General features: G+C 45.1%; 1 protein-coding gene across 1 annotated transcript in view; it reads left to right on the top strand.

Moving 5' to 3' along the window:
- LOC119450292 (Down syndrome cell adhesion molecule-like protein Dscam2) overlaps positions 1-19,203 on the top strand; it is a 60,501-nt gene extending 41,298 nt beyond the window's left edge. Inside the window, exons 15-22 of the mRNA XM_037713714.2 lie at positions 3,230-3,322; positions 6,398-6,619; positions 8,291-8,596; positions 9,223-9,390; positions 11,469-11,800; positions 14,735-14,801; positions 16,292-16,475; positions 17,554-19,203. Coding sequence (XP_037569642.2) covers positions 3,230-3,322; positions 6,398-6,619; positions 8,291-8,596; positions 9,223-9,390; positions 11,469-11,800; positions 14,735-14,801; positions 16,292-16,475; positions 17,554-17,683 — 1,502 coding nt within the window. The 3' untranslated portion in view covers positions 17,684-19,203. The remainder of the gene's footprint in view (positions 1-3,229; positions 3,323-6,397; positions 6,620-8,290; positions 8,597-9,222; positions 9,391-11,468; positions 11,801-14,734; positions 14,802-16,291; positions 16,476-17,553) is intronic.
- Positions 19,204-19,428: the final 225 nt, after the last annotated feature.

Raw genomic sequence — 19,428 nt, forward strand, 5'->3', positions numbered from 1 at the left:
TCCTTGCTTGTTTTGTGGGCCTTGCCATCGAGCTTTGTTTTTTAGATGAAAACAAAGGCAGTGTGTAAATAGATTGTGGTCGTTTGCTTTAAACGGTGGCCCCTTTTCACGCGGTTATCGAGTACTTAAACAGTTAGGCGTAAACAAACATACATAAAAAGATAAATATATAGCCCCCAGAAAGCGCGTGAGGTACAATAAGAATGCTCACGCATTATAAATTGGTGGAGCATTCTTCCTTTGGAGATGAGTGGCGAAGTAATGCGATTCGCAGTCTGGATTATGACGCGTGGGATTCGTGATGTGTTTTATATATGTTATAATCATTATTATGAAGAGTCACACGCACACAGTGGTCCGTATGAAGTGTCCCAAGTTGGCGTCAAAAAGGTCTATTTAAGAGCGGCACGTACCCGCAATGGTGCACATATCCTGCTAAACCAAGCTGGCGTGAAAGTGGTTAGCGGGGACAGACAAATAGACAGACCTACGGGCAGACGTACCGCAAACTCAGTGAAGATTTCAAGAAGGCTTGTCGCCTTTAAAAAAAGAAAGAAAAAAGAAAGTACTAGAAAAGGAAAAAAAGTTTTTTTTTTTTACGTTGAGAGCTACCGCCGAACGTTAGCCACATGAAGCGCAGGAGAAGCTCACAGGCCCTGGCGCTAAACTCGGTATACTATAATGCGTTTCATCATTGTCCGCCGACCTACCCGCAAAATGCCGCCTCCTATTGTCATGACGGAAACGTTCTCTTTCTTTCTTTCTTTCTTTCTTTCTTTCTTTCTGTCCATCTGCCTGCGTTCTCTACCTTCTGCCTATATATCCTATCTATATTTTCTTTGTGTCCTTCTTATTAGATCGTTACGTCTGTATTTTTACATAAATTATGCAATATTTCGGCTTGATAATCACAATTTATTTACGGTACGGGAAAGATAATTTTAATTACAAGTGATTTTGTACACCACCTACGTGAGCGCCGTATATGGCACCGCGTCGTACGCGACATCTGTTTAAAAGCCAACCGCCATTGCTGCTCTCTACAACGTGATAAAAAGCAGTACACTTTGGAGACCTCACAGGATCTGCAAGGGCTGGAATCTACGCCCAGGTCACGGGAGACATCAGGACGATGCCAGGCTGAAGTCACTGGAGTGAGATATCTTCCACGTGGATATAGATCACGGGGAAGGGAAGATACACACAGGGATGGCTGCGCGTGGCTTGCGACAAATAACTGATTTTAATGCGTTGTCATTCTCAGCGTGCTTCACACATTTTTCAGGGGCTATGCATCTATGTATGTTTGTATGCAATCGTTTTCACGCCTAGCTGGGTCCCTGAGTAGTCAGTGGTCGAGTGGGTAGCGCATCGATCGGGCTGCTGTGCTGAGGTCACAGGGTTCGTAACCAACAATTGGACCAACCTTGGGCCACTGACTAAATTTAAATTGAATTATGGGGTTTTACGTGCCAAGGACAAGAAGCAGTTTATTGATTGGAAAATGTAGAGAGGTCGGCCGAAAAATGGAGAATCCGGCCTGCTACTCTACGTAAGCGAAGGGAAGAGGGGAACAAAGAGGGTCAAAATGGGGGATGATAATGGGAGAAAATGAAGTGAAAGAACACATCGCGTAAACGTTAAGATCACAAGCATGAGTCGCAGGCCTGTTTACGTGCCAGAACCACCATCTGATTATGAGACACGCCGTAGTGGGAGGACTGCGGATTAATTTCGACTGCCTGGGGTTCTTTAACGTGCACCTAAATTTAGGTACACGCGTGTTTAGATTTAGGTGCTTGCGTTGTAGTGCACGTTAAAGAACCCCAGGTGGTCAAAATTAATCAGGAGCCCTCCACTACGACGTGCCTCATAATCAGAACTGGTTTTGGCACGTAAAACCCCCGAAAGAAGAAAGAAGAAGATTTAGGTGCACGTTAAAGACTGAGTATGTGGCAATTTGTACATTCGTGGCGCTCTTAACGAACCTCTTTCATGCCGACATGAGTGAGAGCAGATGCGGGACTGGGTAGGTACCGCTGTTCAAAGAAACTATTTGACGCTAACTTGGGTCACTGAGCATGCGCCACTGAGTGTACGGCGAGCGAGGAAATAATGCTTAGCGTTCGCAGGCACCAGCCCGCCACGCTTATCGTCTCGCTGTCCACGCGCGGGCTTCTCCGCAATGCCACTAGGTGCCGCGTCGTGTTCAAGAAGAAGCGCCAGAGAGGAGCCCGGTTGCCGCAGCGTTCGCATGCACCGGTGCGACATGATTTTCGGAGGTCACGTGTGGGCATCGCGACGGCGCGCAATAGATGGCTCTGAGTGTTCTTATAGGGAAGCGCGAAATACGAGTCTCGCTGGAGTACACGCCTCATACATAACTCGTTTCGAAGGTGACAATACATACATTGTGTTGCTATACCGTTTTAATGCTAACGCATTAGCGTCGACAGTCATCGGGAGAAGGGTTCTGCCACAATTTTTTTGGTCCAGGAATCTAGATGGATAGAGCGTCAGTATGGCGGCAGAAAAGATGGCAGGTAGAATTTCTGATTGGGAGTGTGCCTTTCTGTCCAATATATCGTTGTACTTATACAAATACATACATTAACGGTGGCAAGTGGATACTCGTAAACATTTTATTTGTCTATAGATTCGTAGCATCTTGAGAACTTGCTTAAGGTGCTTCGCTGTGCTAAGCGAACCAGCGCAGATGTGAACCACACTGATGTTAATTAGTGCATTGACTGCATTAAATAAGTCATGCACGCCCTGAAGCTCAAGTAGCAAGGCGTCTGGAAGATTCTGTAATTTTGGATTTTGTAACTGCAATGCTTATTCAAGTGGTGAAATATCAAGCTTTGTATTTATTCCATCTTCGTGCAGGCCCGCACTGTTTAGGCGATCAGATGCCTATGCTTAAAGCTGTTGAGGTTGGATAAGTAAGATGCAGGCTTGGGCGAATTGATTGCATTTCATGAAGGTAAGCTTTTGCCCACAAACTTGAGAACGAAGAATAGAGACATGACAAACACATGCGCTTGTGTTTGTCAAGTCTCAAAGATTCCTGTCTTCGTTCTCTAGTTTGTGTGCAGAACACTGCTGTCATGGTCTGCAGATAAGTTTCAAGTTCATAGCTGCTTTAGGGTTTACAGACATTCCGTTTTTGCTGCACTCCCGATGCGACTACACTTCAGTTTGCTTGGTCCCGTGTTTACCCACCCAGATGCTCCTGCTGCGCCGCGGCTCAAGATGGTTTCTTCAACGTCCTCTTCAGTGCACCTGAGCTGGGATGTTGAAAGAGACCAGCCGATAAATGGTGAGCAAGCCATTCTGAAAGCGAGAACGAAAGTGTAGTAAACTCGCGCGTGCGCAGTAATAAATAAATAAATAAATAAATAAATAAATAAATAAATAAATAAATAAATAATAAATAAATAAATAAATAAATAAATAAATAAATACAACGGTTCAATCGCTGTCACATTACGTCATGGTATAACGTGCTGTCTCAACCATGTGCCGTGGAAAAAGACGGCTGAACTGTTTACACATTCCTTGCCAATATTTTCCGGGTCTCTTATATTCTTTGCAGTTTTGCGTAGCACCAGCATGTTATCCTTTGAAACACGGAAGCGGAAGTTGGAGAAAAATAGTGAGAAAAGGGTCGTTGTGCAAATAACGAGGGAACAGCGGTGTTCTTTGTAAGCATATAGACAGGGGCTCCAGTTTCTCTCGGGTTATTTCGCGTTTCATATTGTTTCTGCTTAAACATCAGTGTTCGCAACAACGCAAGTAATATCCATTCGCGCTCATTGAAATATTTTGGATAGACTTAGTTAGCTTTGCAAATGGTAGAGGCAGAATAATAATGTGCACGGAATTTAATAACTTACGAAAAACCAATGCTAGTAAACTTCTCGCATCACCGAGGTAGCAGCTCGAATTCTAAAACGAAACGTTGTCTGTCAAAAGCTTCGTCATGTTACTGACGCTCTTGAAGGATTTTGTATAACAGCAAACTCTTTCTTCACGCCATCGCTTCCCCACTGTAGCGGACCCTATACTTGTGGACTACTTCAAACACTATATAGGTTGCAGATAGCACGATGAACGCTGCGGTATCAGCATGTTATCGCGTATGCAGTTGCATCACAGAGCTTACATTCGCCTGTTGTCTCCAAATGCGTCCTCGTTTCCCTCTCGGTTCTCATCTGCATGTCCGTTTGCAGCCCTTCCTGGCTAACCAACTAGCTGCTACCCGAGGTGAACAGACGAGGAGAAAGAGGGGGATTCAAGAGAGATAACTGAATGACTGTGAACGTTGACTGGTCACGTGCTGCTGGTGTGCCGATATATGAGAAATTTCCCTGTGGAACGCTGAGGATGTCCCGCAGGAGAAACTTGTTTTTTCCTTTTTTTTAGTGGCACGATCAGCGAATGACAATCTTGTTTCTTAAACAGCGACTTGCGGTTGACCACTGACTTCCGGTTTGCGCGAAATTCAAAAATTATTTCCAAGTTTCATATAAATCATTAAAAATAAAAACTATACCGAATCGGTGGTTCTACTTAGTGTTTATGACAGATATGACATCAGAGCACAATTTTAGTTACAAATTGAGTTAGTTAAGTGAGAGGAATGATTAAAAATTAATTATAAATTACTAATTGCCTTATACCAATATGCGTGGCGGTTTCCCGCCAGTTCCGTTCGCCATGGAGGTAGACTGCGAGGACGCCAGGCCAAGTGTAGTGTAGTTTACATCGCTTACATCAAGAATTCTTCAGCATTCGCTGTGTCTGCGTTGTACTTCACTTTATTAACACAAAGTTAACACAAGGAAAACACGAAGATGACTCAAACAATACACCAGGATACAGCTACGCCGAGTTGCTATAGTGCCACTAGCAGACACCCAATTGAAGGATTAGGGTCGTTTCTAATCTTTTCATTTCTGTTTCAAGTGCGGCTTTTGAAAGAGCTGTCGGGCTTTCAAGTAATTTCACTGCTCAAGTTCCTCGGGTTAAATTAAATAAATTAAATTCTGCGTTTCACTATTATGAGACTACGTTGCCCTGCAAGCATGAAATAAACAATATACATCTCGACTATTACTGACATTTCGCAATTGACATATCCCACTACTGTATATTCTACACACCACACAGGGATTTTCAACAATAGTACTCCTCGCACTAACTACGGTGCTCAAATACTGAAATTCACACTTTGTTCTGTTTTGAACAAACATGCAGAAAACTGCCATGACGTTACATCGCACCGTAAGCGTGAAATAACAGCTCTTGTTTTAAATATTCTTTAATTGCTTCACAATGTTTTACTAGATGTCGATATCTCTGCGCTCTTATTCACTGTGCTGTAAAGTGTGCTCTGCGTTTCATTATTTATTTATTTATTTATTTATTTATTTATTTATTTATTTATTTATTTATTTATTTATTTATTTATTTATTTATTTGCTCATTTATTTGAAACCCACAGTGGGCCTATGCAGGCATTACAGTGGTGAGTGTATGACAAATTAAAATAAAGGAGATATGTGAATTACCTCTATCATCTTGTTTTATGATTTGTAAATGCGTTTGAATATCTGCATATTTGCCTATTTTGTACGCAGGATTACGTGTACTTAAGGTTGTATTCCTTGTAGCGCACTGCTCAACTGTATAGTGCCCAGAAAGAAGGATTGTCAAGTTCAGTTGAGCGTTTTCTTTTGATGCCCTCCGATTCTCTTTGAAGTGGAAATAAAGTGATTAATTGATCGATCGATCCATTAACCACGACATGATTATGAGTCATGTCCTAGTGGCGGATTCCAGATTAATTTTGACCACCTCGGTTTCTTTAACATGCACCTAAGTCTAAGTACACGAGCTATTCCTGCCTTTCGCCCCCTTTCTAAATGTGGCCGCCACGGGTCGAATCGAATCCAGCTCAATAGAGCAATGCTTACCCACTGGGCTACCACGTCAGGTAATTACATAGGTGTTGTAACAAATTAAAACCGACCACTATTGTCCCTTTTCTATAACTACGCCAGCTCAACCAGCTGGTAACATGATTGTGATATTTGCGGTCAACGCTTATACCGATGTTACTATGAACGAGAATCTTTCTTCTTTTTTTTGTGTGTGTGTGGTTGGGTGATTTAACATGGGTGAAAGCTTAAAAATTTCGGGCAAGGACCCAATCCTTGCGTACCGCCACAATATTCACGCCTTCCATTTTTTATGCGGCACGCTCTTTCTCACAAATTGTATTCCACGCACGTTCTGCTTTCCTCTCTTCAAGAGAGCAACTATTTCGCTCGTCGAGCTTTTGTGCTAGAAGGATGGCGACAAGACGTCATAGCAAGCGTTACTCTTGCAGGGTTCGTGCTGTTTCACAAGCCCGAGCCGTCCCCAACACCTGACGCTCAGTCAACAGAAGATGCTGGGGACTGGTCTGAAGTGCAGACCGGATCGGAGCGGTCGGCGTACGCGTTTCGTGGCCTTCGCTGCGGCCGCAAGTACGCTTTCTACGCTGTGGCCTTCAACGCCGCTGGAAGGGGTCCGCGGAGCAACACGGTTTTGGCCAAGACGGATGGATCAGGTGCACTTGTGTTTATTTCAGAACATTACTTTAAAGAAGAAAACGCTATTTAACTTCCTCCGCGGAATTTCCAATTTTGGACGCGTGCGCAGAAAGTTAGGAGCAAGGCATGGAGAACGAAAAACAGCGAGAAAGCGGGCACACAAATGTACTTACGCACTTGCTAAGCCGTGAACTGGGCTTATTACTCTCTTCCGAGGTCATTTTTTTTTTATTTCAACACCTAGCCAAATACAAGGAAACACTGGATAGCGATGTAAAGCACATTCAAGAAAAGCGCTTCTCCGGAAAGAACCGCGGTATGAGATGCTGCGTAAACGTGTTTAACTTTTGTACTCCTAGTTTTATCTTCTGTACAGGGAAACTTGTTTTGGCTATTTTCTCGTAGTGCTCGTAAGAAACCCCCAGAACGGGAGGAGAAGAAGAGGAATAGAGGGACACGATTTTTGTTAGCCACAACCCAAAGAAGCGAACAGATAATGAAACCAAGGAAAGAATAGGGAAGATTAGTTGTCGTTTCAGTTGAAATGTATAAATCATAGGTAAACGGAAACGAAAGACTGAGGGAAAAAAAAAGAAAAAGCTGGCCGCCAGTGAGAGCCGAACCCACACACCCCTTATTACACGTGCGATTCTGTTAATTGAGATATGGCGACGGCTGTTTTGAATTTCCTTTATGAAGAAAGGCAGCTATATAACCCTCCATATGCTACAAAACGTCTCGTGCTAAATTACACTAAAAAAGTTGTCGCAGTTTCACCTGAAAGGTGAAGCATCAATTTCGATAGCAAATTTGTAGAGAGCTATACGGAGTAATGATATTAGCTTTATCAGCTGTATAAACTTGGACATGCAGCAGCACCGGCAACGCGCAGAACTGTTGTCGACGCCGTCGGTGTTTTGCCCGCGTTCGCTCAAAATGCGTGCGGCGTTGGTGACTGTTGCCGGAGCCTCTGATATAAATAGGCACTTGGTGCCGCAGCTAAACGTCGCCTCCCTTCCCTCTCCCTTCCTTCCCTCCCCCACGGCCTCTCGCGCATCGGAAGAAGGCGCGTTTGCTCCACATATATGGTGATTGTAAAGGAGGAAAGAGACGCCTACTTCTGCAGCCCTTAAGCAAGCACGGCGCGGAACGCGCGTTTGTTCTCCGCCGTGCGTTCACTCCCCGTGAAAGAGCGCGTCCCTCGCGCCCTTTCACTCGCACATACAGCGTTCGGCGGCGCGCAGTCACGATTTCATCTCCATTGACGTCATACGGAACCTCACGGCGACGGCGACGGCGACGGCGACGCCGACGCCGACGGCAGAAATCTGCTTTTGAGTGTCCATATAATTGCTATCGCAATAAAATGCGCCTCTCAACTTGCCCGCCGCAAGACTGGTAAGCACCCGTATTAGAATGACAGCTTCGCTAAACAGGAAATCTGAATCTGCATGGGCGAATGTCTCATTTTCGGAACTGATTGTTGTGTATTAAGTACGCTACAGTAACTACGGGTTGCAGTGGTGGCAGAGTTAATTTTTATTAACCGGTCTTTCATGGCACCTCCGTTCATGGCAACAGATATGTACGCCATCAGACGTGACAGCAACACATCGATCCGCGATTTTATCGAATGTTGTAGTCGACAATACCGTTCGTGAGGCAATGGTCTCTCTGGCTACGCGCAGCACCCGTGGCACCTGACGAGCGCGACGTTTTGTTGTGCAACGTGACATCGGTGACACTTCAACTGGGCTCGTGGAAGAGTGGCGGTTGTCCCATCCTCTCGTTCGCCGTGCTGTGCAAGCCGCAGTCTCAGAAGGAGTGGTCACCGGCCACGGCCACCCGCCTGGTACCGGACCTCAAGCAGCCGCCTGTATTGGTCATTCCCGATCTGAACCCAGCTACCTGGTACGACCTGCTCATCACTGCGGAGAACGACGCTGGAGTCACGGAAGCAGAATACGTCTTCGCGACACTAACCCTGTCTGGAGGTAAAGCGCGAAGCAATGTTGCATCCGCAGTTAACAATTACGCAGCTTGAGTAGTGTTAGCTGTGAATACGTGCTCTTCAAATAAGCAGTCGCTATGGCTGATCCGCTTGAACAATGTTTATGACTGCACGATGGTATTGTTTACCTGAACCAAATACGCTTTGTTTAAATGTTGCCGCCCCACGCAGCTATGAACTAGGAATGCGTGAAAAATAACTTGTGTAGTAATATTCCTCAGATTTTTTTACCAGCGCAGGTACCATGCTCTGTATGGAAAGGACTCCCATTTCTCAGTGACATAGAGCAGGCCTATTCAGTACGTAGCCATCAGCGAAAAGCGCAGCTTATTGCTTTTGTGTTGTCTAGTTGAATGATTTCTTTTTCGTGAAGGTTGCAACTTAGCTTATTTTTCGACGTCCTTTTAAAGACAGAGTATTAATTGAAAGTCGTGTATAGTAACTAGCCAAAGCTTACTCGGAATTACAGTGAATCGATGTCAGTGTGACGTCGGCACCGTTAAGCTTTCATTCAGTCATGAAAGCGTGCGCATGCGCACGCTCTACTCACCACGTTTCATGTATATCGACTGGCACGTGTGCGATAGAGGGTACTCTGTCACTCCGTAGGCACCCTACCACCTCCTCAATGGACAAAGGCTGTCGAGTCACCACACCGCCACATCCGCATCATCATTCCTGTCGTCTGCACCATTCTGGCGGTGCTACTCATTTCCGCCGCCGTCTGCTACCTATTCTCACGCAGACGCCTGTCGGCAATCCAGCGGCCGTACTCAGGTGAGAACTGCACATGTAACCGTATATCTCATAGGACACAGTCATGGTCATCCTACGCAGTAAAACCTTCGCACTCTTAACGCCGTTGTTTTGTTTTTTGTTTAAGGCGAAAGCCTTAAATCTCCATGTTTTAAGGTCACTGTGAGGTACAAAAAAAGTGAGCGAGCTCGCCTCGAGCCTCGCGCTCGTGCCACATGCTCGCGCGTTCGTTGTCGTCTTCCACAGCTGGCTCCTACGCCACTCATAAAATAAAGGGGAAGCGGAATGCAGCAATAATGCAACATAGACGATAGACGACTTTGAGGCTACAGTAAGTATGAAGCAGAGCGTGGAATCTAGAAAGGAGTAATGGGGCCAGTGCTGACGTTTGCAAATGTAGTGCTAGCGTTCCCATACTGCCCGTCGCACTCAACGCCGGAGGGCGCTGAGGGAAAGGGCAACGGCGGCGCTGGGGAGGAGGAAGGAAATGTCTGCAGCAGCGGAATAGGGGCGTTGAGGGCAAGCGCGGTGGCGGCGCTGGGGAGAAGGAGGGAAATGTCAGCGGCGGCGCGCGTAGAACGTTCTGGAAACGGCGGCAGCACGCTCGCGCCTTGTATACGTCGCCGCGTGGGCTGAGAGCTTCATTCCACATCGCTATGGGTCCAACTAGGCCTTCGTTTTCACATTTTTACGAAGTTCTGAGCATCCCCCGTAATTCCATTTTTTTTGTATTTACACCTTTCATTGTACCTAATTGGCACTTATGTATACTCATGACAACCCATAATAATAAGTGAGTTCGAGATAAAAAAATATTACCACCAATAAGGGCGCTGAATGGGTGTTTTGAAATATATATCCACAAAGGTGCTTATGCTTAGTCACTTGCTAAACTCGTAGTCTATGAGCCTTAATTCATGGTTTCTCCGCTTCTTAACAAATTAATAGTCAAATAATATGCTTGCTGATAGAACGTTCAGAGATTTATGGTTGGTTTCCCATTTGGTGAATTGAGGATGGCAATGAAACTAGAAAAAATGTCGCAGTTTCGCCAGAAAGGCGAAGCGTCAATTGCGATAGCAAATTAGTAGAGAGCTATTCGGAGTAGGGATAGTTGTTTTATCGGCTGCATAAACTTGGACAGATTAGCTTACTAACTGAATTAACAAGCGTGGTGTCAGCGCGCACAAGCAAACATCAATAGATCACACCCAGTGACCGCAGACAGCGACTGTCAAAACGCTGGCAGCAAGCGCAGCCGCCGCAGCGAGTGAAGGTTCGTGCGGTCTGTCGCTTCAACGGAAACTGAGCGGCGAATGCACAGCGCATACAAAGGTCAGAGCCGTGTGGAGATCGCTTTTAAGAGACGGTAGGGGCGACCGCCACAGCCGCGCAAAGTACAAACGCTGTTGTTGGCAGAGTAGAAGCTGCCCCCCCCTCCCTCCCGCGCTGCCTTCCCGCTTTCTTGCTTTCGCGTGGGAGATTGAGTGGCCAGTTCCCCCTGCGCCCGGTTGCGAGATACGCTCCCTCCCATATCCCCACGGCCTTTCGCGCGACGAAGGTCGCGTTTGCTTTCCGCCGTGCGTTCGCTCTCCATGATAGCGCGCGTCCCCCGCGCGCTTTCACTCCCGCATACGGCGCGCGGCGACGATTTTATCGCCCTTGGACTTTATACGGAACCTCACGGCGACGGCGACGCCGACGGAAGAAATCCGGTTTAAGTGTTCATATAATTGCTATCGCAATAAAATGTGTAAAAACGCTAATATGTGCCCACTCGGTAGCAAAGTAAAACGACTTTGTAAAAACCAAACAAAGCAGCACTTTTCCATTGTTTCAGATTGTTTCCTAACAATTCGTAAGCATAAACACAAAAAAGAGGCATGCAGTTCTGCGCACCTGTTGAGCTTTCACTCTTCTTTTTTGCCCACTGTACTTATTTTCTGTCAGATCGTTATATTTATTGCTCAACGACGCCTATTTGAAATAGAGAGTCCCTAGACGCTACGACTTACTGAACAGCGATGACAAACGATCGTGACCATGTATAAAAGCATCAATAAGCCTATGGTCTTGCGGGGGTCATTTCTGCCTCTCAGGCGAAAGTGACCAAGCTCCTGAGGTCACCAAGTCTGTCGACACTGTACCGATGAGTGTGTGGGAGAACCCAAAGCACCAGCAGCAGTTTCAAGTGACGCACCAGCAGCAGCGCCCTCTGGAGCGAGAGCAACTCTACTGTCCGTCGCCGTACGCAACCGGTGGAGGGCGCCTCGGATCGCTGTACACGACAGAAGGACTACGGTCAGGCTGGGCCTCTGCGCGTAGCCTACACAGCGCCATAGAGGAGCCAGAAGATGAAAGATCAAGGCCACACCACACCTACGACGTGCCTTTTCTCCGGAGACCACCCGACTCCGAACAGCAAGAACAGGTGCAGATGATTATCAAGATCTCTGGTAGGCCGGATTTGTTTTTTAACAGCGGAGCTGTTTAAGCCGGCCGTCAGTCCATGATTCGCGAACAGAAAATGTGGGCCGATCCTGGCAGTCGTGCAGAAAGGGTCCAAGCGCAATGGCACATACCCCTGTGAACTAGCGAAGCTCAGCCGGGCTAAGTCCAGCTAAGCATTGTTACGACTACTTAAGATTAGTCAGTCATCGATAGCCAATCGATAGCCAATCAAAAGCTAATCGATAATTTATCAATATTCATTAAATTCAGGAAAATGCTCGAGATGGCTTGGTAGTGCTTAGCCTAGCCCAAATACGTGGCCAATACCTTGCGATAGCCATTCAATAGCTTATCAATAATCAATCAATAATTAATAAATTCCGGAAAATGCTGGGGATGACTTCGTAGTGCTTAGCCTAGCCCAAAAGCCAGGACTACCTAGGTGCCCATCAGCTCCGCTGTCTCTTTAGCGTTGAGCCTCCAGTGCAAGCTACGCAATCTTTTTTTTTGCTGGCAACCATGGATGCTTCTATATACGTTGCGTGGTACCACATCATCTGACCAATCTGCATAACAAACGTGTTGTAGAGACATGTCTAGTGTTGTGCGAGAAAGAGCGAAACATCATTGACGGATGTTGGAGGTGCTTGCCTGGCCTAGCCTGTTACTCCAGATGACTGAGTTGACATATGAAGTGACGCATTCGTATGCAGTACACACGCACACAACAAACACACGCACGCAAAGTAACAAATAAGTGAAATGCCTGGTCGAGGGCAGTTACTTTGAGAAGGGCTAATTACTCATTCGCGTTGTACGAGCGCATCGGTGCCACTTTGGTGATCATCGAGTGGTCGTTTCAGAGCACCCCGTCGGCTGCTATAAAATTGTACTAAGAGAACATTTATTTCTATTTCAACCTGTAACTCATAATCAAGCTGCGTTATGAATATTAGAGCATGCTTAGTCTTGTAATAAGACTGACTTGCTCCTTTATTGTGATGCCCGCAAGTATAGATGGTGTCACAAAAGTGTCAGTGTGTAGCGTATAAATCTGGTATCGTCCGTACGAAACCAGGAGTCAGTTAAATTTGATACGCGATGCCCCCGTCAATGAAACTCAGCGAACACATTATATCGACCAAATTTTAGTTAAAGCTTCCAAGCAAGCATAAATCCAAACATCAAGATATAAAAGACGCACACCGAAATCATTTTCGCAATGCCCGCACACACTTCATAAAGAATTACCTGAAGAAAATGGTTGGGGAGATAACCCAACGACGACCAGGCGAAGGTAAAATCTGGTTATACAGACGTACCAGGCTACTTGTACATGCGAGATTTAGGATATCAGTGTCCAATATGTGCCCCATCATCTCCAAAACTGTAAAAACCGTTTACACCTTTTGGAGTGCATGCAATTGTCCCACGACAATATATCTATCTTGCGCGCCTTTCTTTTCTTCAAAGCAGCGCGCCTGGTACTTGCAGATAACGAACACCATGTATGTCATCAGCGCGACACAGCATTTTTGACAGGAAAGTAGCGAGCGCAGAGCTTTCAAGAAAGAAGACGCAAGCGAAACAGATGACTATTATTGTGGTATATAGACAAATTCACACCCCAAAACGCTCAAACCTGTTCTTATATTGACCTATGAGCCTCACGTTGTCAATTCTTTTGTCTAGTCTCCACACATGCTTTATACTGACTTGAGGTTTCCGAACTCACAATACCTGGCGTATATCTGCGTTGCGTGTAGCCATTGTAATCACTTGTTATACTCCGAAGTGCTTCACCATTACCTTTTAAAACAATCTTGCATTAAAGAAACTACAGTGTTTATAGGAGATTTTACTTCAAGTGGCACTAAGTGTTTGAAGTGCGTTGTGTAGCATTTTGTGTGAAGCTCTTATGTGTCAAATGTACCTTCGAGATGTCCGGTCAAGCATACCTTTACATGCGATAGCAAGGTATACTTCCGGTTTGTATAGTCGTTCCGTCTTATCTGAAGCCTTTGGTGCGTCATTTATCTAATCATTCAAAAAACAAACAAATAAGTAAGCAGAAAATCCAGAAAGAAACACAAAGATGTACAGAGCAAGCTTGGAAGCAGCCGCCCGTAGTCGGCGAGTGCACGAAAGATGGCGCCGCAACATCGTGTCACAGCAAGCAAAAAAGCAAGCAGTAAAGCGCAAAATATCTGCATCTTGCTACCGCATTTTCTTTCGTACGCCCCTGAAGTGGCGCTTGATAAGCAAGATCGCGCCCAGGTGGGCAAAATTATTCCTGAGTCCTCCCCTACTGCGTCCACCATAATTCAATGGTGGTTGTGGCACCGTAAAACCGCAGAAATAATTTTTAGATAATAGTACGTACAGTCTACACAAGGTGTTTGCGAAGTGGATGAATCTTTGCCCAACGGCCTCTCAGCGCCTCTTACCGGTTAAGCACGAAATATGGGCAACGTTAGGCACGAAATATGGCCTTTTGTGAATTTATTGTTTTGGCGCATGATGCTTTGTTACGTCCTCGTATTCATGCAAGTGCCCCCTCACCTCCACCATAGCAGGTAGCATGAGATATGGGAAAATAGAAAAATTTCATGCCGAAGAAGAAAACTGACACGCCGGTGAATAAGAGGACACATTTCCTGCTTAGCGCTGCTCTCGACGGCAGCTGACGGACCGGAAGTGTTGCGGATGGGTCGTTCGGCAAGCGCTCGCGGTTTCCGCAAACATTTGATGCTTACTGTGAGTTAGCGTTACCACTTGTAAGAGATACCTGAATTTGTTTCGCAAGCCTTTTAAGCCAGAGCTTTGAGAAAAGGCCTCTGACTGCAGTTTAAAGTGCAATCATTAGAGTATCTTGTTTTCCGTTTCAATGATCTCATTTCTTCCGTGCACGCAGCTAGGTACGGAAGAAGACCTGACAAGTTCAACAGAGCGCCTTGGAGACCACATCTACTCCAAACCTGGTAGGATATTTGTGAACTGCTAAAAAACTTGCAAAAAGGTCAGCTCGAATGAAATAAGCACTGCAGGTGCCTTCGGCCTTTTCTTTTAACACGAAAGTGTTTTATGCCGGGGTCCACCAAGACTTCACTGACGTATTTCCGTCACGGAAATACGTCATAGAACATAATACAAAGAAAGAAACCAGAAGAAAAAGTTCCACAAACATGCAAAATTTGGAAATCGAACCCACGACCTCTCGGTCCGCGACGATAGATCGCCGAGCGTTTAACCCATTGCGCCACAAACGCATTTGCAGAGAGCTACACAGACGCGCCTTATATATCTAACACTCCTCCGTGTACCCGCGCTCTTGCTCGGGGCGGTGCCGCCGCCTACGAGCAGAAAAGAGAAGTACTGCATTATGACACTAACGCGCACCGACAGTGAACGCTTCGGTGGTCTCAGCACTACGACGCCTCGATGCCAGCATTCGAAGGGACGCTGGCATCAAGAAGCACTACCAACGCCACCTAGGTGGCGTTCACCGTACTCAGCACAGCGGAGCGTGGCCTCCGCAATTAGCTCTGAAAATGTTTCTGAAGTTGATCGCGGAGGCTGCAATTACGACGCGCTGTACGCGCTGATTTGACTCGGTGACGATTCAGTTACGTGCTTTGTCTTGCGCGTTGTATTAGTGTGTCAGTTACGTGCTTCGTCTTTCGCGTTGTGCTAGCGTGTGCAGCGTAGTGCAGCTTCCATATGCACGACGGTTGCTCATGGTCATCGACGTTGGTAGTCGTGATGGAGGAGACGTGCCACCAGGCGTCAGCGTGGGTGCATCAACGCCTAAGGGCGCTTTAGCCACAAAACACCAATAGACATTATATATCAATGTGCAATAAACATTACACTACTTCTGTGAAGACACGTTTCACTTTCGTGTTCTATACTGATTCCTATATAAGAGGGATCAACCACATTTTTTGTAATGTGTGGGCTTCGCCAGAGAGAGGTGATGTCAACTAGGATAAGTTTAAACAATGAACGTGTATTTCGTGGATGATAGAGAAAATGTATGGGTGTCCCTATTGCTTAGAAATGGGTTGGTTAAGTAAGAACACTTGGCTGGAACCGCGTTTTGCATACGCTTTAATTACGTTTAAAAAGTGGACGAAAGCTAACAATTTTTATTCACTTAGTGAAGCTGCGATTGGAGCGCTGGTAAAATCTCAGAGAATTTCTTACCCTTTTTTTTCCTCCGTCTGAGTGATTTTAAAATTTATTACGCGGCTAATTTAGCAGATGATTTCTAGTGGCTCCTACTCAGAATTTGGGAATACCGCTTCTGGCATATTGTGGTATTTTAAACATTCACGTGGCTCTAAGCTATTTAACTAATTACTGCGTGCGTATCTTGTCTGCTTGTAGTGCCATCCTGTGTCTTGCTGTGTCCTGCTGCATCACAATAGCCTCACTGATCGTATACCTATTTTCCTCCTCTTTCGCGTAGCTGCTGTGTACATGTCTCCAGATAAGTCCAAGGGTTCACGCAAGTCCCTGCAGACGCTGAGCATCATCGAGGGCTACCCCAAAAGCAATGTCTCGTATGTCTACTCAAGACCAAAGAAGAAGCACTGGAGCAGCAACGATGAGGAGATGTTCTACGCTGATCACAAGATGCGGAATTTAGCTAGGTGAGCGGAATCCAGGAAAATTCTCATAATGTTCACATTGTTATCTGCATCCAACCTTCCGTATAACCATTTTTGAAAGCGACTTGCCTTTGCGAGTGCCTTTGAGTTCGTGCTGCTGTCCACGCGCTTGCTCCCGGTCACCACGTCCGGGAGCGTAGGAGAGAGAGAGAGACAAAGGAAACTTTGTCTCTCTCTCTCCTAATCACCTTCCTGTTGTGATTTTTATTTCCTCCAGCATGGGGTAGCCAACCAGACGCTATTATGGGTACCATATCGGCCTTCTGCCTTCCTCTTCTCAATCTCTGTTTTCTATAAATTAACGGAATATAAAAATGGGAGCCAGAGGAGCGAAGAAATTTATTTCGGTGTTTTACTCAAAAACGTCACGTTTCTGTTATTTGTCATACAATTACTGAAAATTGTTAGGAACAACGTTTGAGTTGAGAAACGTGTATTTGAGCCGTAATGTGTCAAATTGCATTCGTTGCAAGTGAATTTTAAGAGAGGGTGAAGTTGTGAAATTATTAGTGGAATACTTTTGTTTGCACGAACGGAATATAATCACAATGAACATGTAAATGTCGCTGTAAAATTGTTGACTATTGAAAAATAGTTCTATGAGGGTCCTAGCAATGAGCCCTTGACAATGGGTATCTGCTAACTACAAGACATTGAACGCTAGTAAAAGCCCCGACATAAAAGAAAAAAAAAGTTTTTTGTGACACTAAGTTGCCCCGCTTTGTGTGAATAGCTTTTTTTTTTGGTAAACTGGCCCCATCTTGCAAACAATGTAATCAAAGGCCGGCCCTTGTTAAGCAGATTCAGACACCAGTGGACGATATGTGTTATGTCGAGGATACTAATGTCGTTTGCAATGGGGGCCGATCGTGGAGCCAGTGCGGCGTCATAGTGCCCTTAACGAATAAAAGTAACCTATAAGCGTCTTGAATAGGCAAATCTCAGCAGGTCTACCAAGAAGCTATCGCTTGACTTTGACAATCATTCTTGGAGGGTTGGTGCCCAATTTTCATCTCTTCATTTTGCTTTGAAAGTAACACAGGTGCTTACTCTTTCCCAGGTACGCAGACGAACTGAAGCAAGCGGAAATGGACTCACGCGAAAGTGGCCTAGAGTTCGCTGCCGATGCGTACGAACTGTCCGAGGCCGAGTGTGACATGCCAACGAGGCATTGCTCAGTGCAAACATAGTCTGCTACACAGGCTAACGGCCAGCAAATGCTTTGTGCCAGACCAACACAGCCAAGTAGAGATCATCCCGCGTTTCATCTGCAACGTTTCCGTGCTGCTGTGATCAGCGCTGCCATGCTGAATGTGATTCGACGGACGACGAGGAGTGTTCATGAAGACATTTTTGTGATGCAGAACTCTGGATTACCTGAACATTCATTAGTTCTTATCGTGACTTTGGCAGTTCGTAGGGACGTGCTGTCTTGTGAAATATTGTCTGCCGTTTTGGACTAGTTCTCAGGAAGCAAGAGTCAGCTTTTTTTTTCTGAAATATCGTTTTCTTTTTGAGCTTCTAGAAGTGTGGCTGAGGTGTGGGGGTCCTTATTCGTGGTATATGACCCAATTTACGCAATGAGTGCTGCTTTCCTTTAACAAAAAAAAGGTCCCAAACTTCTTCCGTAGCCCCGAAATCAAGAACTTATCAAGAACAATCTGGCAATATTATCACACCTAGCGTATGGTCATATGTACCAGAATGGCCTATATCACGGGTGACGAGACTGACTGGCGTTGACAATGTAAGCATTTATCTCCGGCTTTTCTCACGTGTTGATTGTTAGAAGGTGCACAGTTTGTACACAATGATAATATACATGTCAATGATGTTGCTCTTCTCAGCCATGGAACCAAACATAAGTAACAATTATTCTTTTCTAGAGGTGAGCGAATGCCAACTTTTTCGAATACGAATAGAATACAAATAGTAAGTATGGAATATCGAATGAAATATTGAGTACTTAAACACAGTCACATATAATAACAGCAGGAATACTTATTTCTGTACAATTTGGTGCCGAGCCTGTACTGACTATATATATATATATATATATATATATATATATATAGTGTAAACAGGACCAAGCAGAAATGATCAGTTTTAAGCACATGATCGCTAATTATCGGCTTAAAAATGCACGAGAAACCGCTCAATCTTAGGGCCTATTTGCAAACAATGGTTGCTGATGACTAGCTTTTCAAGTGTGCTCCATAAATGGTTCCCCCAAAAAGGTCAAATTGTGTGGAAAGAAAAGAAAAGCAGCTGTAGGAATTGTGTGCTGTAAACACTTGTAAAAGGGCCCGCTGCAAGATAAACATCACAGGTTGTAGCGTGAAAGGTAAATCGCTACATTAGTAGACTTTCAAAAACACTAAATGACAGACTACAAACAAGAACCAATTGTTTCCATATAAACTTCAGATGCAATCCGAAAACAAACCTTCATTGTCCATTTTATTTCTGCATTGCTTCGAAAACGTTTGTCGTTGTCTCCCTTCTGATAATTTGCGATACTTTGTTCAGTCGACGGAGAATAGTAACCAGATTAACGATTGGTTGTTGCGAAATATTTGGTAAGATTGAAATATCTGAAAAAACGGGAACGCTCTTTTTCGAATACGAGTAGTTGGTGTTGTATTCGCTTCGTATTCTAAACATTGAATGTTCGCTCACCCTTATTCATTTCTAATATTGCGTCTGGCTCACGTACATTTCGTGATTGATGACAATATACCACGAAAGTATGAACACTTTACTGTTCTTGTTCTATACACGCAGTAAGCTAACGAGCCGTAAGAGGCTCTCCGTGAGTGAAAAGAAAACAAAAAAAAGAAAAGAAAAACGAAATCAAGCGAGCATTCAGATGAGCCAGTTTATATGAAATTAGATTATCTGTTGCATTGCTACTAGTAGAACATCCCTTCTCCCC

Source organism: Dermacentor silvarum, chromosome 4, assembly GCF_013339745.2.
Source record: "Dermacentor silvarum isolate Dsil-2018 chromosome 4, BIME_Dsil_1.4, whole genome shotgun sequence".
Taxonomy (NCBI): Eukaryota; Metazoa; Arthropoda; class Arachnida; order Ixodida; family Ixodidae; genus Dermacentor; species Dermacentor silvarum.